We start from the raw sequence: 19,376 nt of genomic DNA, 5'->3' as shown, positions 1-19,376 counted from the left end.
GGCCACAATCATCCTGGCTCGGCCACAATCGGCCTGGCTTGGCTATAATTGGCCCGGCTCGGCCACAATCGGCCCAGTTTGGCTGCAATCGGCACAGCTCGGCTACAATCGGCACAGCTCGATTACAATCGGCCCAGCTCGGCCACGATCGGGCCAGCTCGGCCACAATCGGCCCAGCTCGGCCACGATCGGCCCAGCTCGGCCACAATCGGCCCAGCTCGGCCACAATCGGCACAGCTCGGCCACAATCGGCACAGCTCGGCCACAATCGGCACAGCTCGGCCACAATCGGCACAGCTCGGCCACAATCGGCACAGCTCGGCCACAATCGGCACAGCTCGGCCACAATCGGCACAGCTCGGCCACAATCGGCACAGCTCGGCCACAATCGGCACAGCTCGGCCACAATCGGCACAGCTCGGCCACAATCGGCACAGCTCGGCCACAATCGGCACAGCTCGGCCACAATCGGCACAGCTCGGCCACAATCGGCACAGCTCGGCCACAATCGGCACAGCTCGGCCACAATCGGCACAGCTCGGCCACAATCGGCACAGCTCGGCCACAATCGGCACAGCTCGGCCACGCTCCGCTGCTTTCGGCTCCGCTCGGCTGCGCCCGGCGGGGTCCGCTGGGCTCGGTGGGCAGTGCGCAGGCGCAGTGCGCAGGCGCAGTGCGCGCCGCCGCCGCCATGAAGTAGGTGTGAGGGGAGCGCGGGAGGGGGAAGGTTCGGCCCCGCCGGTCCCGGTGCTGACGGTGCCTCGCCCGCAGTCCCCTGACTAAAGTGAAGCTGATCAACGAGCTGAACGCGCGGGAGGCGGAGCTGGGCGTGCAGGAGGCGGTCTCGTGGCACGCGGAGTACAAGGACAGCGCCTGGATCTTTGTGGGTACGGGCCGGGCCGGGGGCGGCGGGGCCGGGGCGGGCCCGGGCGGGGCCGGTAACGCGTTCCCTCCGTCTCCCCGCAGGCGGACTGCACTACGAGCTGACGGAGGGCGATGTCATCTGCGTGTTCTCGCAGTAAGTGCCGCAGCCCCGGCCCCGCCGCTCCCCGGCGCCGCCGCGGGTGCTGACAGTGTGTCACAGGTACGGCGAAGTCGTCAACATCAACCTCGTGCGCGACAAGAAGACAGGGAAGTCCAAGGGGTTCTGCTTCCTGTGCTATGAGGACCAGAGGAGCACCATCCTGGCTGTGGACAACTTCAATGGCATCAAGGTGAGCTGAGGGGCTGCCGGGTGTGGGCGGGAGCCCCGGGAGCTGCCCGGGGCACTGACGGCCCAGCCCCTCGCAGATCAAGGGACGGACCATCCGTGTGGACCACGTGGCAAACTACCGGCCCCCCAAGGAGTCCGAGGACTGGGATGAGGTGACCAAAGCTCTCCATGCCAAGGGATGTGGGGTCAAAACGCCGCCTCACTCCTCCTCTGACTCCCTGTCGGAGGATGAGGATGTGCCTGTGAAAAAGCAAAAAGGTGAGGAGTGTTTCCTGCCAGGTTGGATCCTGGGTGGGAGTGCCCACAGCTGGGATTAGGGGCTGCACTCTGCGTGGGGAGAAGGGTTGGAGGGAGGTAAATGGGCATGAAGTGAGGGTGGGGACAGAGTATTGATTCAAGGTGCCGAGGAGATGCTTAAAAAATGAGGAAGAAGAGGAAGAGCAAAGAGGAGAAAGAGCCCTCAGGTCTGGACAGGGCATTTCTACAGAGTGGATCACAGGATGACTGAGGAAGGAGAATGAAAGGAGGTGCTTGGCATTCCAAGCTGTGTAAGTGTCCAGCCTTGCTGGAAAGAACACGATGTGAGTGTTAAAGAGGGAAGCAGGATGGCTGCAGCTGGAGGAGAAGAGTGTCGGGGTTGGAAGTGGAGTGGGATCTCCCTGAGGGAGAAGGGGGCTGGGAAATCGGGTGTGTAGGGGCAGAACTCGCAGTGGGAGGGGAGCTGGGGCAGGGCCCGAGGGGTCGCGGGTGCTCCTGGGGTTGGGCCCGTGTGGAGTTGTGAGCACACATTGCAGAGAGGCCGCGGAGCAGAGCGGAGCAGCCAAAGCCGAGCCAGCAGGCCGGGAAGCGCGCGGGTGCCGAGGAGACACATCCCGGGATCAAGATCAAGAAGGAGAAGGAGGACCCTGGGTACGAGCGCTATGCCAGTGGGAGCACCGATAGGAATGCCGGGAGCAGGACCCAGCGGGACCAGGAGCAGCGGCGGCACCAGCAGCCCTCGGAGAGGAGGGGGGACAGGAGCTGCCAGGAGCAGAGGGGCCAGAGCAGCTCCTGGGAAGAGCGGGAGAAGAGGGAGGAGGCCGGCAGGAGGGGCGACAGGCATGGCAGCCGGCGAGATGTGTCCCCCCGCGGAGGCAAATCCCGGGAGCCCCATTCCAGGCACAAGGAGCGGGGCTCCGGCAGAGACTCTAGCTGCCGCTGAGCCTTCCAGGATGAGGGGGCCCTGAGCCTGCCCAAATGCCTGTTCGAGCTCCTGGGCCACTGCAGCTGGACTGTTTGCCTCCCGGGAGCTTCCTCTTTGATCTCACCCTGCCCTGGTCTGGGGCTGTCCGTGCAGGCCTGCAGTGCTGGCCGTGGAGGGTGGCAGGAGATGGGGGCTGGGAGCATCTGGACACTCCCCTTTCCAGAATCCACAGTCAGTCCTGGGGTGTGTCCCCCTCTTGCAGTGCAGGGAGAGGCCGGTGGGTGTCTGATCTGGCCTCGTGTGCCAGGTTTGGGTCTTGCACTCACGCGGCGTCTCCGTGTTCTGTGATGGATCCGTAGGGATGCGCTGCTGTGTTGGGGGATTCACTGTGGGGGTGTTTGAAGGTCTTTTAATAAAAGTTGCTGTTAGGCAGAAGCTGTTCCCGGGAGCAGCGTTGCTGTTCCTGATGCTGACGTTGGGGTGGTGTGGCTGCAAACCCGGGAACGATGGATGCAGGAGCGGGAAGGTGCACAGCGGTGATGGGAGGGATGGGGCTTGGGATTGCTTTAGTGGGATCTGCCCCCTACAGCAGTGACCCCTCCACAGTCCACAGCGGTTCCAGGCGTGGGGAGAGAGGGGGGATTTTTCCCAGGGAGCAGCTGGGACCGACCCCGGAGGCACCTGATGCGGGATCTGGTGGGGACAGGGGTGAGGGCAGGCGCTGTCCTGAGTGCAGGGCTCAGCCCCGTCCTGCTCACGGTACTCCGGAGGGTCTGTGACCATGTGCTCCCGGTGCCTGGGGTCTGTGCCCGGTGCCCGGGGGTGTTCTCAGCCACATCCTGCTCCCGGTGCCCGGTGGGTCCGTGCCCGGTGCCCGGGGGTGTTCTCAGCCACATCCTGCTCCCGGTGCCCGGTGGGTCCGTGCCCGGTGGGTCCGTGCCCGGTGTCGCTGCCGCCGGGGCCCGGCGGGGGGCGCGCGCGGCGCGGCGGTGCCGGTGCCAGTTCCGGTTCCGGTGGCGGTCCCGGTGGTGGCGGCTGTGCCCGCTCGCCATGCCATGTCCGCGCTCAACTGGAAACCTTTCGTGTACGGCGGGCTCGCCTCCATCGTGGCCGAGTTCGGTGAGGCGGCGAGGCCGGCGGGATGGGGCCGGGGCCGGCGGCGGGACCGGCGGGCGCTGACGCCGCTGTCCCCGCTGTCCCCGCAGGCACGTTCCCCGTGGACCTCACCAAGACGCGGCTGCAGGTGCAGGGGCAAAGCACCGATGCGCGGTTCCGCGAGGTGCGGTACCGGGGCATGTTCCACGCGCTCTTCCGCATCTGCCGCGAGGAGGGCGGACGGGCCCTGTACTCGGGGTGAGCGCCGGGACCCACCGGGACAGGGACCCATCGGCACCGGGACCCTATCGGCACCGCGCCCGGTCCGCCCCGAGACCCCCACTAGCCACGCCTTCCTCCCCTCCGCCCCGGGACCCCCATCCATCTGCCCCGGGGCCTCCATCTACCCATCCCGGGACCCCCATCCATCCACACCTGCGCCCCCAAACGCACCGGGACCCCCATCCATTCGCACCGGGACTTTCCTTTCGGGCCCAGGACCCCCATCCATCCGACCCCGCACCTCAATCCGCCCCGGGACCCCCAAACGCACCGGGACTCTCCTTTCGGGGCTGGGAACCCCCATCCACCCCGGCACCCCCAGCTGCCACGGGTCCTCCCCCCATCCCACGTTCCACCCCTGCCCACCCAGGTCTTTCTCGTCTCACTGCCTGTCCCGGGTCCCCCTTCAGCCACAGCATCGCCCCCGCCCCTCCAGGTCTCCCACCTCAGCCCATCCCTGTTTCCCTGCTCTGCCCCAGCATCTCCCTCCGCCTACTCCAGATTCTCCCCACTGCCCCCCTGGGACCTTCTCTCTGCCGTGGCATCTCCCCCTGTCCTCCCGGGTCCCCTTCACACATCCCGGATCCTTTTCCTCCGCCCACCCTGTCCCCTGTTTCGGTCCTGGCACTTTCTCCCCATCCCGGGCCCCTCTTCCATCTTCTGTCACAACATCCACCAGTCCATCCCAGTTCCCCCCTCCCTTTTGCCCATCCCAGCCCACTCCAGTCCCTGCATGCCACTGTGATGCCCCAGATCCCACCCAGTTGGGGCTGGGCAGTGGAAACTCCCAGGTTTCCTGAGATGGGGAGCAAGGCCAAGGCTGTATGGGTGCCAGCCCCCGGCACTGGAAGGTGCATAGGGGGGATCCCAGGGGTGATCTGGGCTCCCTGGCAGAGCCAGGGATCGGCCTGGCCCCTGGCAGGTTGGGAGCTGGTGGGCAGTGGCCCGTGCTGGCCCACAGGGATGCTCAGGGGTTGTCCCCTCTCAGGATCGCCCCGGCACTGCTGAGACAGGCGTCCTATGGCACCATCAAGATCGGGATCTACCAGAGCCTGAAGCGGCTCTTCGTGGATCGCATGGAAGGTCCGTGTCGGGGACGGGGCAGCAGGGGCAGCTCCCGGCGCTCTGATCCCATGCTCTGTTGTGTGCTGTGCTCATTCATTGCTCTGTCCTTCCCACCCCGATATTCCCACAGAAATGGAACTCTGTTACTGTGGTTTTGTTTGTCAGTGATAGCAAGGATTGACTTCAGTCCTGATGGGAACCTCACTGTGCCCTCTGCACTGCCCGTGATCCCTACCCAGCCACCTTCCTCCAGCCAGGTCCTTCCTTTCATGGCATCCCAGGAGAATCCCAGAATCATTTAGGTTGGAAAACACCTCCAAGGCTATCAAGTCCAACCTGTGACCAATCCCCACCTTGTCCCCCAGCCCAGAACACTGAGTGCCATGTCCAGTCATTTCTTGGACACCTCCAGGGATGGGAACTCCACCACCTCCTGAGCAGCCCCTTGCAATGCCTGACAGCCCTTTCCATGAAGAAATTCTTTGTGATGTCCAGCCTGAACCTCCCCTGGCACAGCTTGAGGCTGTGTTCCCTTGTCCTTTCTAGCCTTTATGTCTGCTTTACATCTCAGAGCAAAAAAACAGTAGGTGTTGTTCCCCAGGCATATCTGTTTCTGAATAGTCTCAAGGAGACATCCCATCCCTCCTGTACAGCAGGTGTGTAACAGGGATTGGAGGCTTCAAGGGTGAGTGTCTCCTGTCTTCCTTCTGGAGCCTTTGAGTCCTTGTGCTGCGATGCACCACAAGGATCGATCAAATCCCAGACTGGTTTGGGTTGGAAGGGACCTTAAAGCTCATCCCATTCCACCCGCCTGTCATGGGCAGGGACACCTCCCACCAGCCCAGGCTGCTCCAAGCCCTGTCCAACCTGGACTTGGACCCTTCCAGGGATGGGGCAGCCACAACTTCTCTGGGCAACATCCAGATAGGAATTGTGTGACAGCTCTGCAGCTTTGGCCCTGACTGTAAAGGTGAGGTTCCACTGAGGTCCTTGACCACCCTCTGCTCGTGAGGCCTCTGCAGCCCCTCCCTGGGAATGGAGCAGCAGGAGTCGGGGGGATGTTCCCTGAGGGAGCACTGAGATCTGCAGGTGCAGTTTTTGTCCCTGGTGTGCCATGAGAGAATGTTCTAACACCACTCCAACCTGGGAAAGCAAGATAGGTGGGCAAGATGCAGGACACTAAGGGCATGGAACTGTGTCAGGAGAGGTTTAGCTGGATATGAGGAAAAGGCTCTTCCCCCAGAGGGTGGTGGGCACTGATGAGGCTCCCCAGGGCAGGGGGCACAGCCCTAAGGCTGCCAGAGCTCCAGCAGCATTTGGACAATGCTCTCAGGAGCAGGGTGGGATTGTTGGGATGTCTTGTGCAGGGCCAGGAGTTGGACTGGATGATCCTTGGGGGTCCCTTCCAGCTCAGTAGATGCTGTGGTTCACTAGAGCTCCTTCTCGGGGCTGCTCTGCCCCCAGTAACGCCTCTCCCTGCCTGGTTCTGTCCGTGTACACAGGCCCACATCCCTCCTCACTGTTCCAGTCTTTCCAGCTGTGAGCTCCAGCCTGAATGTTTGTCTCCCTACAGGCCTGGGGCAGCCAGTGGCCTGGTCTCCTCTGGGAAGTGCTGTGGTCAGTACCAGCAAAGTGCTGTGCCTTTTCCTAACGTAACCATCATCCTAATATTGGGCCTGGAAATCTCAGGTTAATCCCTGGAACTAATCACATCTAACTCCCTGCCTGGTCCCAGTCCTCAGCTGACTCCAGGTGTCTGTGTGCTCTGACTGGAGCCAAAAGCATTTGGTATCAGGTGGCCTTGAGAAGTGCTGGGTTGTCCCTCTCTGTCTGCCTCTGTCCTGGCTTGTCCTTGTCATGAGAGATGCATCACTGGACACTGAAATCTCAGATAATTGTTCCCAATTTTCACATGTCCCGTGATTTTCCTTCTCATCAGTCAGACCTGCCCCTCTGAGAATGCGTTGCTGAGTGTCCCAGCTGCCACCTTCTGTTCCTGGCAGGTGTGGGGACAGACCTGCCATGAGCTGTGACACCTGCCCAGCCCCTGCTCCTGCAGCTTCACTGTGTGATTTGAGAACTGAGCTGCTCTGCTCTCCCCAGCCCTTGTTCCATCCCACCTGTGCCCCTTCCCATGTGGTGTCTGGGGTCTGACCTTCTTTCCTTGTTTGCAGATGAAACGTTGCTCATCAATGTGATCTGTGGGGTGGTCTCAGGGGTCATCTCCTCTGCCCTGGCCAATCCCACAGATGTGCTGAAGGTAAGGGCAGCTCCTGCCAGCACTTGGCTGGCTGTGGAACCCGGGGGAAGTGCAGCTCAGAGCACCCTGAGCCACTAGTTCTGTGAATTTGGGGGTTTTTAATGAATGGGGACCCAAGCCCAGGGCAATTAACAGATGTTTAAAAGCATAGTTCTTAAAAATCACAGAATCCCAGAAGGGTTTGGGTTAGAAGGTGTCTTAAACCTTATGTAATTTGACTCCCTGCCATGGGCAGGGACACATTCCACCAGCCCATGTTGCTCCAAGCCCTGTCCAGTCTGGCCTTGAACGCTTCCAGGGATGGGGCAGCCACAGCTTCTCTGGGCAACAAAGGTCATGAAATGTGTTGTGGTGAAGGATGGAGGCTGCATTACCTGACCTGGGCAAGGTGAGCAGGTGGCAGCCAGCTCTTCCTCACATCTGTCCTGCTACCCTCCCCATGGTCACTGTGCTGGCATTGCCTGTAACCTGGAGTGAACAGAGCCCAGTGGGGACTGTCTGGTGCCCTGGGGTCAGGGTAGCCCTCCTCTGGGCAGAGAGAGCCTGGAAAGCCTCCCCATGCTTCTCCCTGTGTAGATCCACCTTTCTGAAGTGCTTCTAGAGCAGGAAGGTCTCGTCCATCATGTCCCTGTGCTCCTGCCCTGCTGCTCTCCCTGCTCTTTTCCTGCTGCCGTGGTTGGCTGCATGGTTTGCAGGGAGAGGGATGTGGAGAGCAGTGCCTGCTCTGAGCTGCTCCATGTTCCTGCACCCAGAAATTCCATGGAGCTGATACCCCTGGTGTCCCTGCCCTCTAGGGCAGGTGGCCCCATCAGGGCAGGTGTTGATGTCCTCCCACTGACTCTCTCCTTTTCAGATCCGAATGCAGGCTCAGGGCAGCTTGTTCCAGGGTGGGATGATCGGCAGCTTCATTGACATCTACCAGCAGGAAGGAACTCGAGGCCTCTGGAGGGTGAGCACCAGCTCCAGAATCCACCACCAGCAGCAGGACTAACAAAAACCTTATGGTAGTGGGTGCTCTCCTTCTGTTCCTTAGCAGGGAGCCCCTGGAGCCCCTTCCAGCTCCTTAAACTGCTGCTCTTGTGGGCAGAATCTTTCCTGGTGGGGAAGGTGAGGGGGTGACAGCCCAGTTTGGTTTCTGTGTGCTGGGAAGTTGGAAGCAGAGTGCATTTAATCCAGCTGGAACAATACTGCCTGCCTGTAGGGATCCTCCTTGGCTTTGGAGCAAAGCTGGGGTATAGCTGGTCTGCCTGAAGAGCTGCAGGGAGGACACAGGGAAGATAGTCAGGAAAAGGCCCTGAGAGGGAGCTGTGGGCTGTGACACTGGCTGCAGGCCCCAGGAGCAGTTTGTGACGGTGTCCCTGCCCACAGGGTGTTGTCCCCACGGCCCAGCGAGCTGCCATCGTGGTGGGGGTGGAGCTGCCGGTCTACGACATCACCAAGAAGCATTTAATCCTGTCGGGCCTCATGGGTGACACCATCTTCGCCCACTTCGTGTGAGTGTCTGCTGCTCTCTGCAGGCTTGGAGGGGTGTGGGAAGCAGAGGAGCCAGGCAGGATTTGGAGGGATTTGCTCATGGAGCGAATGCTCTGGAGCTGCAGGGAACAGGCTTGGTGTTTCCAAAGGATCTGCTGGAGCAGCTCGGAGTGGGCAGCAGGTGCAGAATCAGTAAGGTTGGATAAGACCTCGAAGACCAGTCATTCCCCCCAGCACTGCCAAGGCCACCACTATACCATCCCCACGTCCCCAGACAGACCTCTCCGGGGAAGGACTTGACAGAATTCTGTGGTGACATGAAATGCCAGCTTGGCTTCAACTGGCTGATGACCAGAAATTTTGTTGCCTCACGTTTGTGCCCTGGTACAAACCAGGCAGGAGTTCCAGGTGTGTAGTACCTGTAACAATCCCTTGAAAACTGCTCCAGTCCCTGGTCCTTACCAGTCCAGACCCTGTCAACTTGCAGCCAGTGCTGTGAGAGCTTTGAGAGGTGAACAGACAAGAAGCTCACAGGGCCCTGAGTGACCTGAGCAGGACTGGGCAGAGATCACCAAAGTCCTTTTTCACTTCCTTTTCCATTTTCTCCAGCTCAAGGTGCTTCAGGGCTTCCTGCAGCAGTTGGTTTTGCCTGCTGTGGGTGAAAGTGAGGAGCATTACACCCTCTGTGGAGGGGGAAAACTGACAGTGCCATGATCCCTCCTGATGCCTTTGCTCTTCCTCCCTCCTACCCAAAGAAGCATTTGCTGTGGTGGGAAGGATGTGCACTCCAGGGGCCACCTTCAGGTCTGCGTCACCTGGGCAGCACCTGGAACCTTTCCAGGGCTGCAGGTGTCCCTGTGGAACAGCTGTGGGCTCAGACCAGGGTCTGGGTTAGCTGAGCTGAGCGTTTCCATCCCCTGAGCTCTCTGGGGTCCTGTGGTAGTCCAGGTCCTGCCTCCTTTCCAGGTGGGAGCAGGTAGTGCAGCTCCTGTTTATTGCTAAATACCTTTCCTAAAATCCAGTGGAAGGTATTTTGTGCCTGTCCTAGCAGGAGTGGCTGTTCAGGGCTGTGCCTGTCCTGACTTGGGGTGTGTAGTTCCAGCTTCACGTGTGGGCTGGCAGGGGCCATCGCCTCCAACCCCGTGGATGTGGTGCGGACGCGGATGATGAACCAGCGGGCGATCGTGGGCAGCACGGAGCTCTACAAGGGCACTCTGGATGGCCTTGTGAAGGTGAGGGGATGAGAGGTGGACACATCCATGTCCTGGGAGGCTGGCTGGGTCCCAGCACCACACTGATGGGAGCAGTGAGATCCTACAGCAACAGAATATGTCACCAGCCAGTGTGTCAGACAGACAGGGAGGGGCCCAGAGTCACTTCCTGAGGTCACTGTCAGCCTGGGCATCCTCACAGCCTTTTGGGACAAAAATTTAGGTTGTGATACAGTTAATTAGGTTCAGAAACTGCAAGTGATGCTCCACACACTGCACCTGCACAGGCCTGTCTGCTCCCTGCAGCAGCTGGGGAGGGCCAGTGTGTCACATGTGGCACTTGGGACATGGGCAGAGCGTGAGCCTGGCGTGTCTCCTAATCCTTCTGTCTCTTCTCCTCACAGACATGGAAGACTGAGGGCTTCTTTGCACTCTACAAAGGCTTTTGGCCCAACTGGCTTCGGCTGGGTCCGTGGAACATCATTGTATCCTTCTGTGCTGCTGGGAGGTGGATGGGGACAAGGGGAGAACCGAGCTGGGAAGAGCAGAGCAGGGCTGACACCCCAGTGGGGTGCACTGTGACCCCAATGGGCACGTCTGGTGCTTTCTGTAGAGCCAGTGCTCTGAGGGCTTGGCTGAGACCTTCCCTGTAGCCTGAGCTGCAGGAGATGCTGCAGTTCCTGGATCGCCTTCTGTTTGGAAGGGAATCCTGGGGAACAGTCTGGTGCTCTGAGGCAGGTGCTAACCCGCTGGGCAGGACCAGAGGTGCTGTGTGCTCACCCAGACCCTTCTGCCCTCTGAAACTGAGAGGGGAATTTACTGTAAAGAGCTCCCAGTCTGGGCTTGGAGCCACCTCTTTCAGTGGTCTGGGCAAGGCTGGGCCGGTTTGCTCTGGGTCAGTCTCTCCCAGCCCCCAGCTCTGTTCTGCCTCTGCACGTTGGTTTGTGCTGCCTGGATGAGAAGTCCCCTGTGTGAGTTTCGAGCCCAGCAGTGCTGATGCTCTGCCCACCCTGCCAGGCAGCTGCCTCACTTCTCTGTCCCAGTTCCTTGACATTCCCTTCAGTTTTTTATCACATATGAGCAGTTGAAGCGCCTCCCGTTCTGACAGCTGCCTTCATCTCCCCAGTCACCCTCAGGGCTGGCAGCAGAGCTGTGTGCCACCTCCCTCTTCATCCCACCATCCTCATGTTGTGGTGTTTGGCACCTGTGGGCTGGGCTCTCCCCCCAAATGCATGGTCCCTGGAGCATGAGCTGGCTGGGATAGCTGGGAGCCCGTGGCAGGAGCTACATGTTTCCCACCCAGAGCTGTACCTGTGCCTCGGCCTGCAGGAATATCTTCTGTGAAGATCTGTGCACTCCAGTGGCCTTCAGGGCACAGTGGGGTGGCAGTGTGAGTGTCCTTTGTTGCTCACAGGGAGAGGCTGGGCCCAGCAAGGTGCCATTGTCATGTTTATTGCAGAACTGTAACTTCATTAAATTATTTATTGACTGAGTTTGGGTCTGTGCTGATTTACTGCAGGGATGACTGCCCTTGCTGGTTTTCACCACATTATATACACCATTTTCCTCCATACAAAAATATAAAACATATTTTTATATAAAAGCAATCTGTAAGCTTCATTACAACAGAGATGTTTCTAAACCCAAGTTTGTTAGTGTCCGAAAATGATGCTGTTGTCCTTTCAGCTCAGTTTTACCAAACCTCAGTCTCTTAACTTACTGCTTATATTATTATTGTTTATACTATTTTTGCTTGGATCATTTGTAAAGGCAAATAACATGGTGTAAAAGTGAACTTAGCACTTGAAAATGGAGTCTCTGACACAGCTGATGCTGAGTGGAACATCCAGCAGGATATTTTGGTCATCCTCTTCTGGTTTTTGGTTATTTTTTAATGTTTATGGCTGTGAAAGCAGATGGCTCTTATGTTCCTGCTCCCTTCCCTGTTTGTGGGGTGGCTTTAGTTTGGATGAAAGTCCCTTGTGAAGCAGCATGTCCTGGCTGGGCCTGCTGTGAGCAGAAATTCTGTGCAAGTCACACAAGGAATGTTCAGCCAAATCCAGCTGGGAAAAATGAGAAGGAATTGGTTTTGCAAAGGCAGAGCTGCCTGTAGCAGTTCAGGTGTAGGGAATGTGATTCCACTGAGCTCTTGGACTTAAACCCTGCCTGGAACAGGAGTTTTGGTGCAGAGCCCAGCTCAGCAGGCCAGAGGGTTGTTGTCAGAGTTAAACTGTCTGTAGAAGTTCCCAGAAATGGGAGGTGGTAGGTTGGGAGTGAACAAGGTTCCTGTGCCTCACCTGGCTGAAGGTTTCCAAACATGACAAAGTAAATAAAAAATAAATACATCCACCATATGTGGTGGATGAACATGAGTTTGAGATGTATTTCAGCTGTGGCTCAATCTTTTGTGTTTCTCCAGTAGTTCTGGAGCCATTTCTGTGCAGCTCCATGGGATGCTGCTGTCACCAGTCATTTTGGAACTGCTCCACTGATAGGTCCCTGCTGTTCCTCAGGCTGGTACAAGGAGCCCCTCAGCAATGCCAGGCAAGTGTCCCCACTGCCACTTTGCTGTGTTTCTCAGCTGTAAGGTGCTGGCATCCACAGGAAGGTCCCTGGGGTTGAACTCTGACATGGAAGGGGTTCAAGGTGCCCTGAGAACCAGCCACAGCCCTCCCCAAGTGTTTAAGGTGGAAATATGTATGCCTTGCTACATGAAAGATGAAAATGCAGTGGAGTTTGGACTCTCCAGCATCAGCAGGAAGGCTCCCCAGATGTCTCCCTGGGCAAACAAAAGAAGAGGAACCCTTCCCATGGCCACTGGAGTCCTTCCCGTGGTCACCTGCAGTGCAGACCAAGAGTTCCTGAGGGGCCTCCCTGCTGCACAGCTCCAACCAGTGCCCACCATTCCTGTGTCTGCTGCACCTTCCCTTCCCACTGCAGTGCCCACCTCCTGCCTCAGCCTCTCCCCAGGTTGCTGTTTGACAGAGGAAGGTTTGTGTCTGCCCTGTTTTCTGGCAGCTTGGATTTTTCCAGCTCATGAGGCAGGAGAGGGCTTGTGGCACTTTGTGTAAGGGATGGAGCAGTCTCTGTCACAATGGAGCAGTCACTGTCAAGATGGAGCTGTCACTGTCACAACCTGTGAGAGTCAATCCACCCCAGGGGGTGTAAGGGACATGTTGGGAGGTGCTGTGGGATTCTGTAACACAAGGATGCAGAGGCTTTGCTTCCTCAAATTTCTTTGTTACAAGTTACTATTAGTGAGGTAAATACACTTGTGATCAGCAAAGCAATTGTGTGTATATAAAATTATTTTTTAGTATCAGTAGCACATATATGAATATCGTTGGAAGTATCATGGCACAGTTCATTAAGCTCTCTGGGGAGTGAGGTTTGTTGATGACAGACAAAGTTTCTCTTTGGATACAATCCATATGGAGTCTGGGGCTAGCCTGGTGTTCCCAGCGGGCCTGGAGGGCTGTACAGGGACAGCTCTTGGAGAAAGAAGGGCTCATTTTGGGCAGTAGCCAGTTCCTTCTGTGTGCATCCCTGAGTAGGCAGAGGACACCAGCTCTTGGAGCAGCTGCAGCTGCCTTCTGCTTGCTTAGGAGGCCTCTCTGCAGGTTGTGGTGTTTGCCCTGCAGGTTCCAGCAGTTCCTTACTTTTAGGATCCCTGAGGATGCTCTGGGCTCCCTGCTGTGCTTGTTAAGATTCCCATCTGGCAGACTCCCAGCTGTGCCTGCTGGGTTCCCAGGCTGGCAGATGTTTCTCCAACTGTATTTGAGCAGACATCCCTTCTCAGAGCTTTTCCTCGTTGTAACCAGGTCACCTTCACAGCTGCTGCTCCAGCCAGGAGTCAGTGTGTTCCTTGGTCCCTGCAGGAAGAGGCTGCTCCAGGTCTGGCGCTGACCCCCAGGAGCCCCACAAGCTGTGTCGGGCATTGAGAACTCTGTGCCTGTCCCCATTCCCAGTTCCTGTGTCTGAGCAGGCTCTGCTCGAGCCCCTGGTCCCTGGGCGGGGGGGTGGGGGATGGCCCCCGCCCCGTGTGCCACCGTGGCAGCTTCCTGCCCAGGTGCTCACTGCTCACCCCCATGCTCCAGGGTTGTCTGGAAACGTGGCTGGAGGGGAGGGACCTCAGTGGGCACAGCGGGTGCTGTGAGTCCAGCAGTCCCTTCCACAGGCAGCTGCTGGCAGAGCTTTGCTTCCCTGAGACACTGCTGCTCCCTGAGCTCCTGCTACTCCCCAGGATCCTGCAGCTCCCCAGGGTTCCACTGCTCCCCAGGATCCTGCTGCTCCCCAGGGTTCCACTGCTCCCCAGGATCCTGCTGCTCCCCAGAGGGAGGGGCTGCACCTGCCACCGATCTGCACCTGCCGAGAGGCCCCAGGTGAGGGGTGCCCGAGAATTGTGTTGGGGACGTGCCATCCCTGTGCTGTGCCCTGCAGGGGACAGCCATGGCCAGCTGGGCAGTGGGAGCCATCCTCTCCATTCTGGCCTCGCTCATCATTGCTGCCAACATGCTGGTGGCCATCGTCCTGCTCTGCGTCATCCACAAGAGCGGCTCCAAGGGGCTCTGCTTTGTCCTCAATCTTGCCATTGCAGACACCATTGTTGGCTTCACGGTCATGGGGCTGGCCATAGATGAGTTTTCCCACCCCTTTAATCCTTCCCATGACTTCTGCATCCTAAGAATGGCTTTTGTGACCTTCTCCTCTGCTGCCTCCATCTTGTCCCTGATCCTGGTTGCGTGCGACAGGCACCTGGCGATCCGGAAACCTTTCCACTATTTCCAGCTGGTGACAGGCCGAAGGGTCGGGATGTGCTTGGTAGGGCTCTGGCTGGTTGCTGCCCTCATTGGCTTCCTCCCAGTCCTCATCCCATCTTTCCAGATGCCGTACGACCTTGAGAAGTGCTCCTTTTTCCATGTCTTCCACCCTGCCTACCTGCTTACCATGTTCTGCATCGGCTTCTTCCCTGCACTCTTCCTCTTCCTCTACCTCTACTGTGACATGCTGAAAATCGCCTCCATGCACGTGCAGCACATCCAGGAGGTGGAGCAGGCCGGGCTGGCAGGGGGCTGCCCCCCACCCCGCCCCACCAGCGACATGAAGGCCATGCGCACAGTCGCCACACTCATCGGGTGCTTCATGCTCTCCTGGCTGCCTTTCTTCGTCGCCAGCATCGTGCTGATGCTCTGTCCCAAGTGCTTCCCCTACAAAGTCATTGAGAACTTCCTCTGGCTGCTGGGGCTGGGGAACTCCCTGCTGAACCCGCTGCTCTATTCCTACTGGCAGCGGGACGTGCGGCTCCAGCTCTCCCAGCTGGCTGCCGGTGTGAAGAGGAAGGTCCTGCTTCTCCTGGGCAATGGCCCCCGTTTCCCTGGCAGAGGCCCCGAGCCTGTCCCTGCCGTGTCCTGCCAGCAGATCCAGGACTGACTCAGTAAGGAGTGGTTGTTTCCAGCTTTCCAGCTCCCCTCCTGCATTGTGGCCATGAACTCAGGGCCTGCCAGCTGTGGAGGAGATCCCAGATGGCTGGGACCAGTCTGGGTGCTAATTCCTGGACATCGGCATAGCCGGATTCCAGCCTGCCCACTGCCCCACAACCCACAGCACAGCCGGCTCCGTGTCACGCCCAGGCAGGATTCCCCTGGGAGCCTCCGCTGGAGCAGCCTCGTTCCTCCTGGACCAAGCCCTGCCGCTCACTCCTCAGGCCAAACCCCTCACCCAGCGCTGCTGGGCTTCCCCTGCCAGACCTGGACCCCCTGCCCTCCCCTCCACCTGCAGCACCAGCTCCATGAGCGTCGAGCCCCCCGTGCCCGGGGCAGGTGGGGGCACAGCGGGGGCTCCGTGCCCTCGGCTTGGTCCTGGCAGCAAAGGCCATCCCAGCAAAGGAACATCCCAAGCGTTCCCAGACCACGGGCACTCCCAGTCCCTTCCCAAACCCACCTCGCAGGGTCACCCCTGCTGTGGGCTGTGCCCACCCGAGGCCGAGATGAGGGGCGTGGGTTCGGGCATGGGGGACACAGAAGGGTCGGGGCATGGGCGGCTGTGCCTGTGTGGGGGCTGGGGGGACCCAGGGGTGGGGGCAGCCCCGGGTGTGGCGGCAGCACCGACTGTGCTGTTGCTGTTTGCTCGGGCTGTAAAGCGAGTTAATGAGTAACCGGCTGAACAAGGAGCAGGAGGGTTGCCTGCCTCGGAGCCAGGGAGGTCCCCACGCAGGAGAGCTGCTGTGTCCCACCCAGGATTTGGGACTGGAAGGTCCCTGCACACCCACTCATCCCATGGAGCGCTCTGCCTGCCCTGCAGTGGTGGCCAAATGGCTGCTCCTGCCAGAGGTTATGATGATATTTAATTGATTCTCATAAAATCATCCCATTTAATCCACACAGCAAGAAAACTTCCCTTAAAGATGTTTATTTGCTAAAAATGTACCCAAACCTGGGAATGAGGGGGATCTGTATGAAATACGAGCTGTGTCCACTTCTGTCCTTGCCCCACCGACAGACATGAAGGCTCAGGGCTGTATCCAGTCACATCCAGAACCTGCCTTGGCCCTGAGGCAGAAATAGAGGTGCCTTTAAAAACACCAAACCAAGAGGCCCTCTGTGAGACCCTCCTGTGCCTGGGAAAGGCCTGGGATCAGGTCCCACGCAGCAGCTGCTGTTCTGGCTGTGCCACAAGGACTGAGCACACAGCAGTCCTGGCTCTGTGGGAGGGTGTGGGTGGATCCAGCAGGTGGATCCAGCCTGATCCACTTCTGGGGATCAACACATCATCTCAGGCTTTGCTGCCTGTTCTTGGTCATGCCTGAGCTCTGCTGGCTGTTGCTGTGACCATCCTCATCCTTGTCGAGCTTCTGGAACTGCCACACCCAGTTCCTGTCTCTCCCCAGCACTTTCTCACAGTGGGCACCAGGACACTTTGGATGTGGGTTTCTGGCTGCTTCCCGAGCTTCCTGACTGCAGCCTCTGGCCAGAGTGTGCCCGGCTGGCCGTAGTATGTGCCCAGCTGGCAGCAGTGTGTGCCCAGCTGGCTGCAGTGTGTGCCCCGCTGGCTGCAGTGTGTGCCCTGCTGGCAGCAGTGTGTCCCCAGCTGGCACCATGGTGTGCCCAGCTGGCACCATGGTGTGCCCAGCTGGCAGCAGTGTGAGCCCAGCTGGCTGCAGTGTGTGCCCAGCTGGCTGCAGGATGTGCCCAGCTGGCAGCAGTGTGTGCCCAGCTGGCAGCAGTGTGAGCCCAGCTGGCTGCAGTGTGTGCCCCCCTGGCTGCAGGGTGTGCCCAGCTGGCACCATGGTGTGCCCTACTGGCCGCAGTATGTGCCCAGCTGGCTGCAGTGTGTGCCCAGCTGGCTGCAGTGTGAGCCCAGCTGGCTGCAGTGTGTGCCCCGCTGGCTGCAGGGTGAGCCCAGCTGGCTGCAGTATGTGCCCAGCTGGCTGCAGTGTGTGCCCCGCTGGCTGCAGGGTGAGCCCAGCTGGCTGCAGTATGTGCCCAGCTGGCTGCAGTATGTGCCCAGCTGGCTGCAGGGTGTGCCCAGCTGGCTGCAGTGTGTGCCCAGCTGGCAGCAGTGTGTGCCCAGCTGTCAGCAGTGTGTGCCCCCCTGGCTGCAGGGTGTGCCCACTGGCTGCAGAGTGTGCCCAGCTGGCTGCAGTGTGTGCCCAGCTGGCTGCAGGGTGTGCCCCCCTGGCTGCAGGGTGTGCCCAGCTGGCAGCAGTGTGTGCCCACCTGGCTGCAGTGTGTGCCCAGCTGGCAGCAGTGTGTGCCCCGCTGGCTGCAGTGTGTGCCCCCCTGGCTGCAGGGTGTGCCCAGCTGGCTGCAGGGTGAGCCCAGCTGGCTGCAGGGTGTGCCCGGCTGGCTGCAGTGTGTGCCCCCCTGGCTGCAGGGTGTGCCCAGCTGGCTGCAGTGTGTGCCCCCCTGGCTGCAGTGTGTGCCCAGCTGGCAGCAGTGTGTGCCCAGCTGGCTGCAGTGTGTGCCCCCCTGGCTGCAGGGTGAGCCCAGCTGGCTGCAGTGTGTGCCCTGCTGGCTGCAGTGTGTGCCCCCCTGGCTGCAGAGTGTGCCCAGCTGGCTGCAGGGTGTGCCCAGCTGGCTGCAGTGTGTGCCCCCCTGGCTGCAGGGTGAGCCCAGCTGGCTGCAGGGTGAGCCCTGCTGGCTGCAGTGTGTGCCCCGCTGGCTGCAGAGTGTGCCCTGCTGGCTGCAGTGTGTGCCCAGCTGGCTGCAGAGTGTGCCCCGCTGGCTGCAGGGTGAGCCCAGCTGGCTGCAGTGTGTGCCCCGCTGGCTGCAGTGTGTGCCCCGCTGGCTGCAGGGTGTGCCCAGCTGGCTGCAGTGTGTGCCCCCCTGGCAGCAGTGTGTGCCCTGCTGGCTGCAGTGTGTGCCCAGCTGGCTGCAGGGTGTGCCCCGCTGGCTGCAGTGTGTGCCCCGCTGGCTGCAGTGTGTGCCCCGCTGGCTGCAGTATGAGCCCAGCTGGCTGCAGGGTGTGCCCAGCTGGCAGCAGTGTGTGCGTGCCCAGCTGGCTGCAGTGTGTGCCCAGCTGGCTGCAGTGTGTGCCCCCCTGGCTGCAGTGTGTGCCCCCCTGGCTGCAGTGTGTGCCCAGCTGGCTGCAGGGTGTGCCCCGCTGGCTGCAGTGTGTGCCCAGCTGGCTGCAGGGTGTGCCCAGCTGGCTGCAGTGTGTGCCCTGCTGGCAGCAGTGTGTGCCCTGCTGGCAGCAGTGTGTGCGTGCCCAGCTGGCTGCAGTGTGTGCCCAGCTGGCTGCAGGGTGTGCCCAGGCACAGAACTGGGGTCACTGTGGGTCTGGACCAATGTGAGGAGCAGGAGTCCCGGCTGTGTAAGATCTCCCACCCAAGCAGGGTCACGGCTCAGGCAGCCTCCTCGGTGCCATGGACACAGCACAGTGGCTTGGATGGGAGTGGGGACACCTCCAGTACCTGAAGGGAGCCTACAAGAGAGCTGGAGATGGACTTTGGACAAGGGCTTGGAGTGACAGGACAAGGGGGAATGGCTTTCCACTGACATAGGGTAGGGTTATATGGGATATTGGGAATTCTCCCCTGTGAGGGTGGGCAGGCCCTGGCACAGGTGCCCAGAGAAACTCTGACTGCCCCATCCCTGGGAGTGTCCAAGACCAGGTTGGACGGGGCTTGGAGCAGCCCAGGATAGTGGAAGGTGTTCCTGCCCCGGGCAGGGGGTGGGACTGGGTGGGCTTCAAGGTCCCTTCGGGCCCAGACCCTTCCAGGATTCCATGACACTGTGCAGATGGAGGACATGGAGCAGCTGGAAGCAGAGTTTTCCTGCAGCAGAGCATCCCTTGCTGGGCATCTTGCTCTGGCATGGACCTGTCTCCTCTCTCCAAGCCAGGCTGGAGCGATGCCCACAAGCATCCCGCTAGGATAGCCTGGAGCAGCCGCCTCTCCTTGTGAGGCCACGGCTGCTCCCGTCCCTCATCCCCCGCCGCTCCAGCCCGCAGTGACCGCGGCCCCGAGCGCTGCGGGAGCGGCCGGACCGGGGTGGGCGCGGGGAGGACACGGAGGGGGAGGGAGGGATGGAGTCATCCTGCCCCGCGGGAAAAGAGGGAAGGATCGAGGGCGCCCCCCCGCTGCTGCCCCGCTGA

General features: G+C 59.9%; 3 protein-coding genes across 3 annotated transcripts; all 3 read left to right on the top strand.

Annotated features, from left to right (window-relative positions):
• The first annotated feature begins 628 nt into the window (after window positions 1-628).
• RBMX2 (RNA binding motif protein X-linked 2) lies at window positions 629-2,837 on the top strand. The gene is made up of 6 exons (XM_071569233.1): window positions 629-696; window positions 772-887; window positions 967-1,018; window positions 1,085-1,214; window positions 1,291-1,471; window positions 2,008-2,837. The coding sequence occupies exons 1-6, from the start codon at window positions 692-694 to the stop codon at window positions 2,412-2,414; spliced, it is 891 nt and encodes a 296-aa protein (XP_071425334.1). The 5' UTR covers window positions 629-691; the 3' UTR covers window positions 2,415-2,837.
• A 566-nt stretch (window positions 2,838-3,403) lies between these two features.
• SLC25A14 (solute carrier family 25 member 14) lies at window positions 3,404-11,275 on the top strand. Its single transcript, XM_071569558.1, has 9 exons — window positions 3,404-3,515; window positions 3,602-3,749; window positions 4,762-4,856; window positions 7,013-7,098; window positions 7,952-8,047; window positions 8,467-8,591; window positions 9,668-9,803; window positions 10,187-10,267; window positions 10,846-11,275. Exons 1-9 carry the CDS (start codon window positions 3,452-3,454, stop codon window positions 10,885-10,887), a joined length of 873 nt encoding a protein of 290 aa, XP_071425659.1. The 5' UTR covers window positions 3,404-3,451; the 3' UTR covers window positions 10,888-11,275.
• Window positions 11,276-14,231: 2,956 nt separating this feature from the next.
• Window positions 14,232-15,212, top strand: GPR119 (G protein-coupled receptor 119). Its single transcript, XM_071569620.1, has one exon. It carries the CDS (start codon window positions 14,232-14,234, stop codon window positions 15,210-15,212), a length of 981 nt encoding a protein of 326 aa, XP_071425721.1.
• The last annotated feature ends 4,164 nt before the right edge of the window (window positions 15,213-19,376 follow it).

The sequence above is a fragment of the Pithys albifrons genome, chromosome 14 (genome assembly GCF_047495875.1).
Source record: "Pithys albifrons albifrons isolate INPA30051 chromosome 14, PitAlb_v1, whole genome shotgun sequence".
NCBI lineage: Eukaryota > Metazoa > Chordata > Aves > Passeriformes > Thamnophilidae > Pithys > Pithys albifrons.
This window is presented reverse-complemented; position numbering and strand designations above follow the sequence as displayed.

What these genes read in the sequence shown, in the direction of transcription:
- GPR119 (XM_071569620.1), top strand. Translation starts at nt 14,232, where the DNA reads ATGGCCAGCTGGGCAGTGGGAGCCATCCTCTCCATTCTGGCCTCGCTC.
- RBMX2 (XM_071569233.1), top strand. An exon ending in ACAACTTCAATGGCATCAAG is followed by an intron (nt 1,215 to 1,290) that starts GTGAGCTGAGGG and finishes AGCCCCTCGCAG; the next exon opens with ATCAAGGGACGGACCATCCG. An exon ending in GCCTGTGAAAAAGCAAAAAG is followed by an intron (nt 1,472 to 2,007) that starts GTGAGGAGTGTT and finishes CACACATTGCAG; the next exon opens with AGAGGCCGCGGAGCAGAGCG.
- SLC25A14 (XM_071569558.1), top strand. Translation starts at nt 3,452, where the DNA reads ATGTCCGCGCTCAACTGGAAACCTTTCGTGTACGGCGGGCTCGCCTCC. An exon ending in CTTCGTGGATCGCATGGAAG is followed by an intron (nt 4,857 to 7,012) that starts GTCCGTGTCGGG and finishes CCTTGTTTGCAG; the next exon opens with ATGAAACGTTGCTCATCAAT. An exon ending in CTCTGGATGGCCTTGTGAAG is followed by an intron (nt 9,804 to 10,186) that starts GTGAGGGGATGA and finishes TTCTCCTCACAG; the next exon opens with ACATGGAAGACTGAGGGCTT.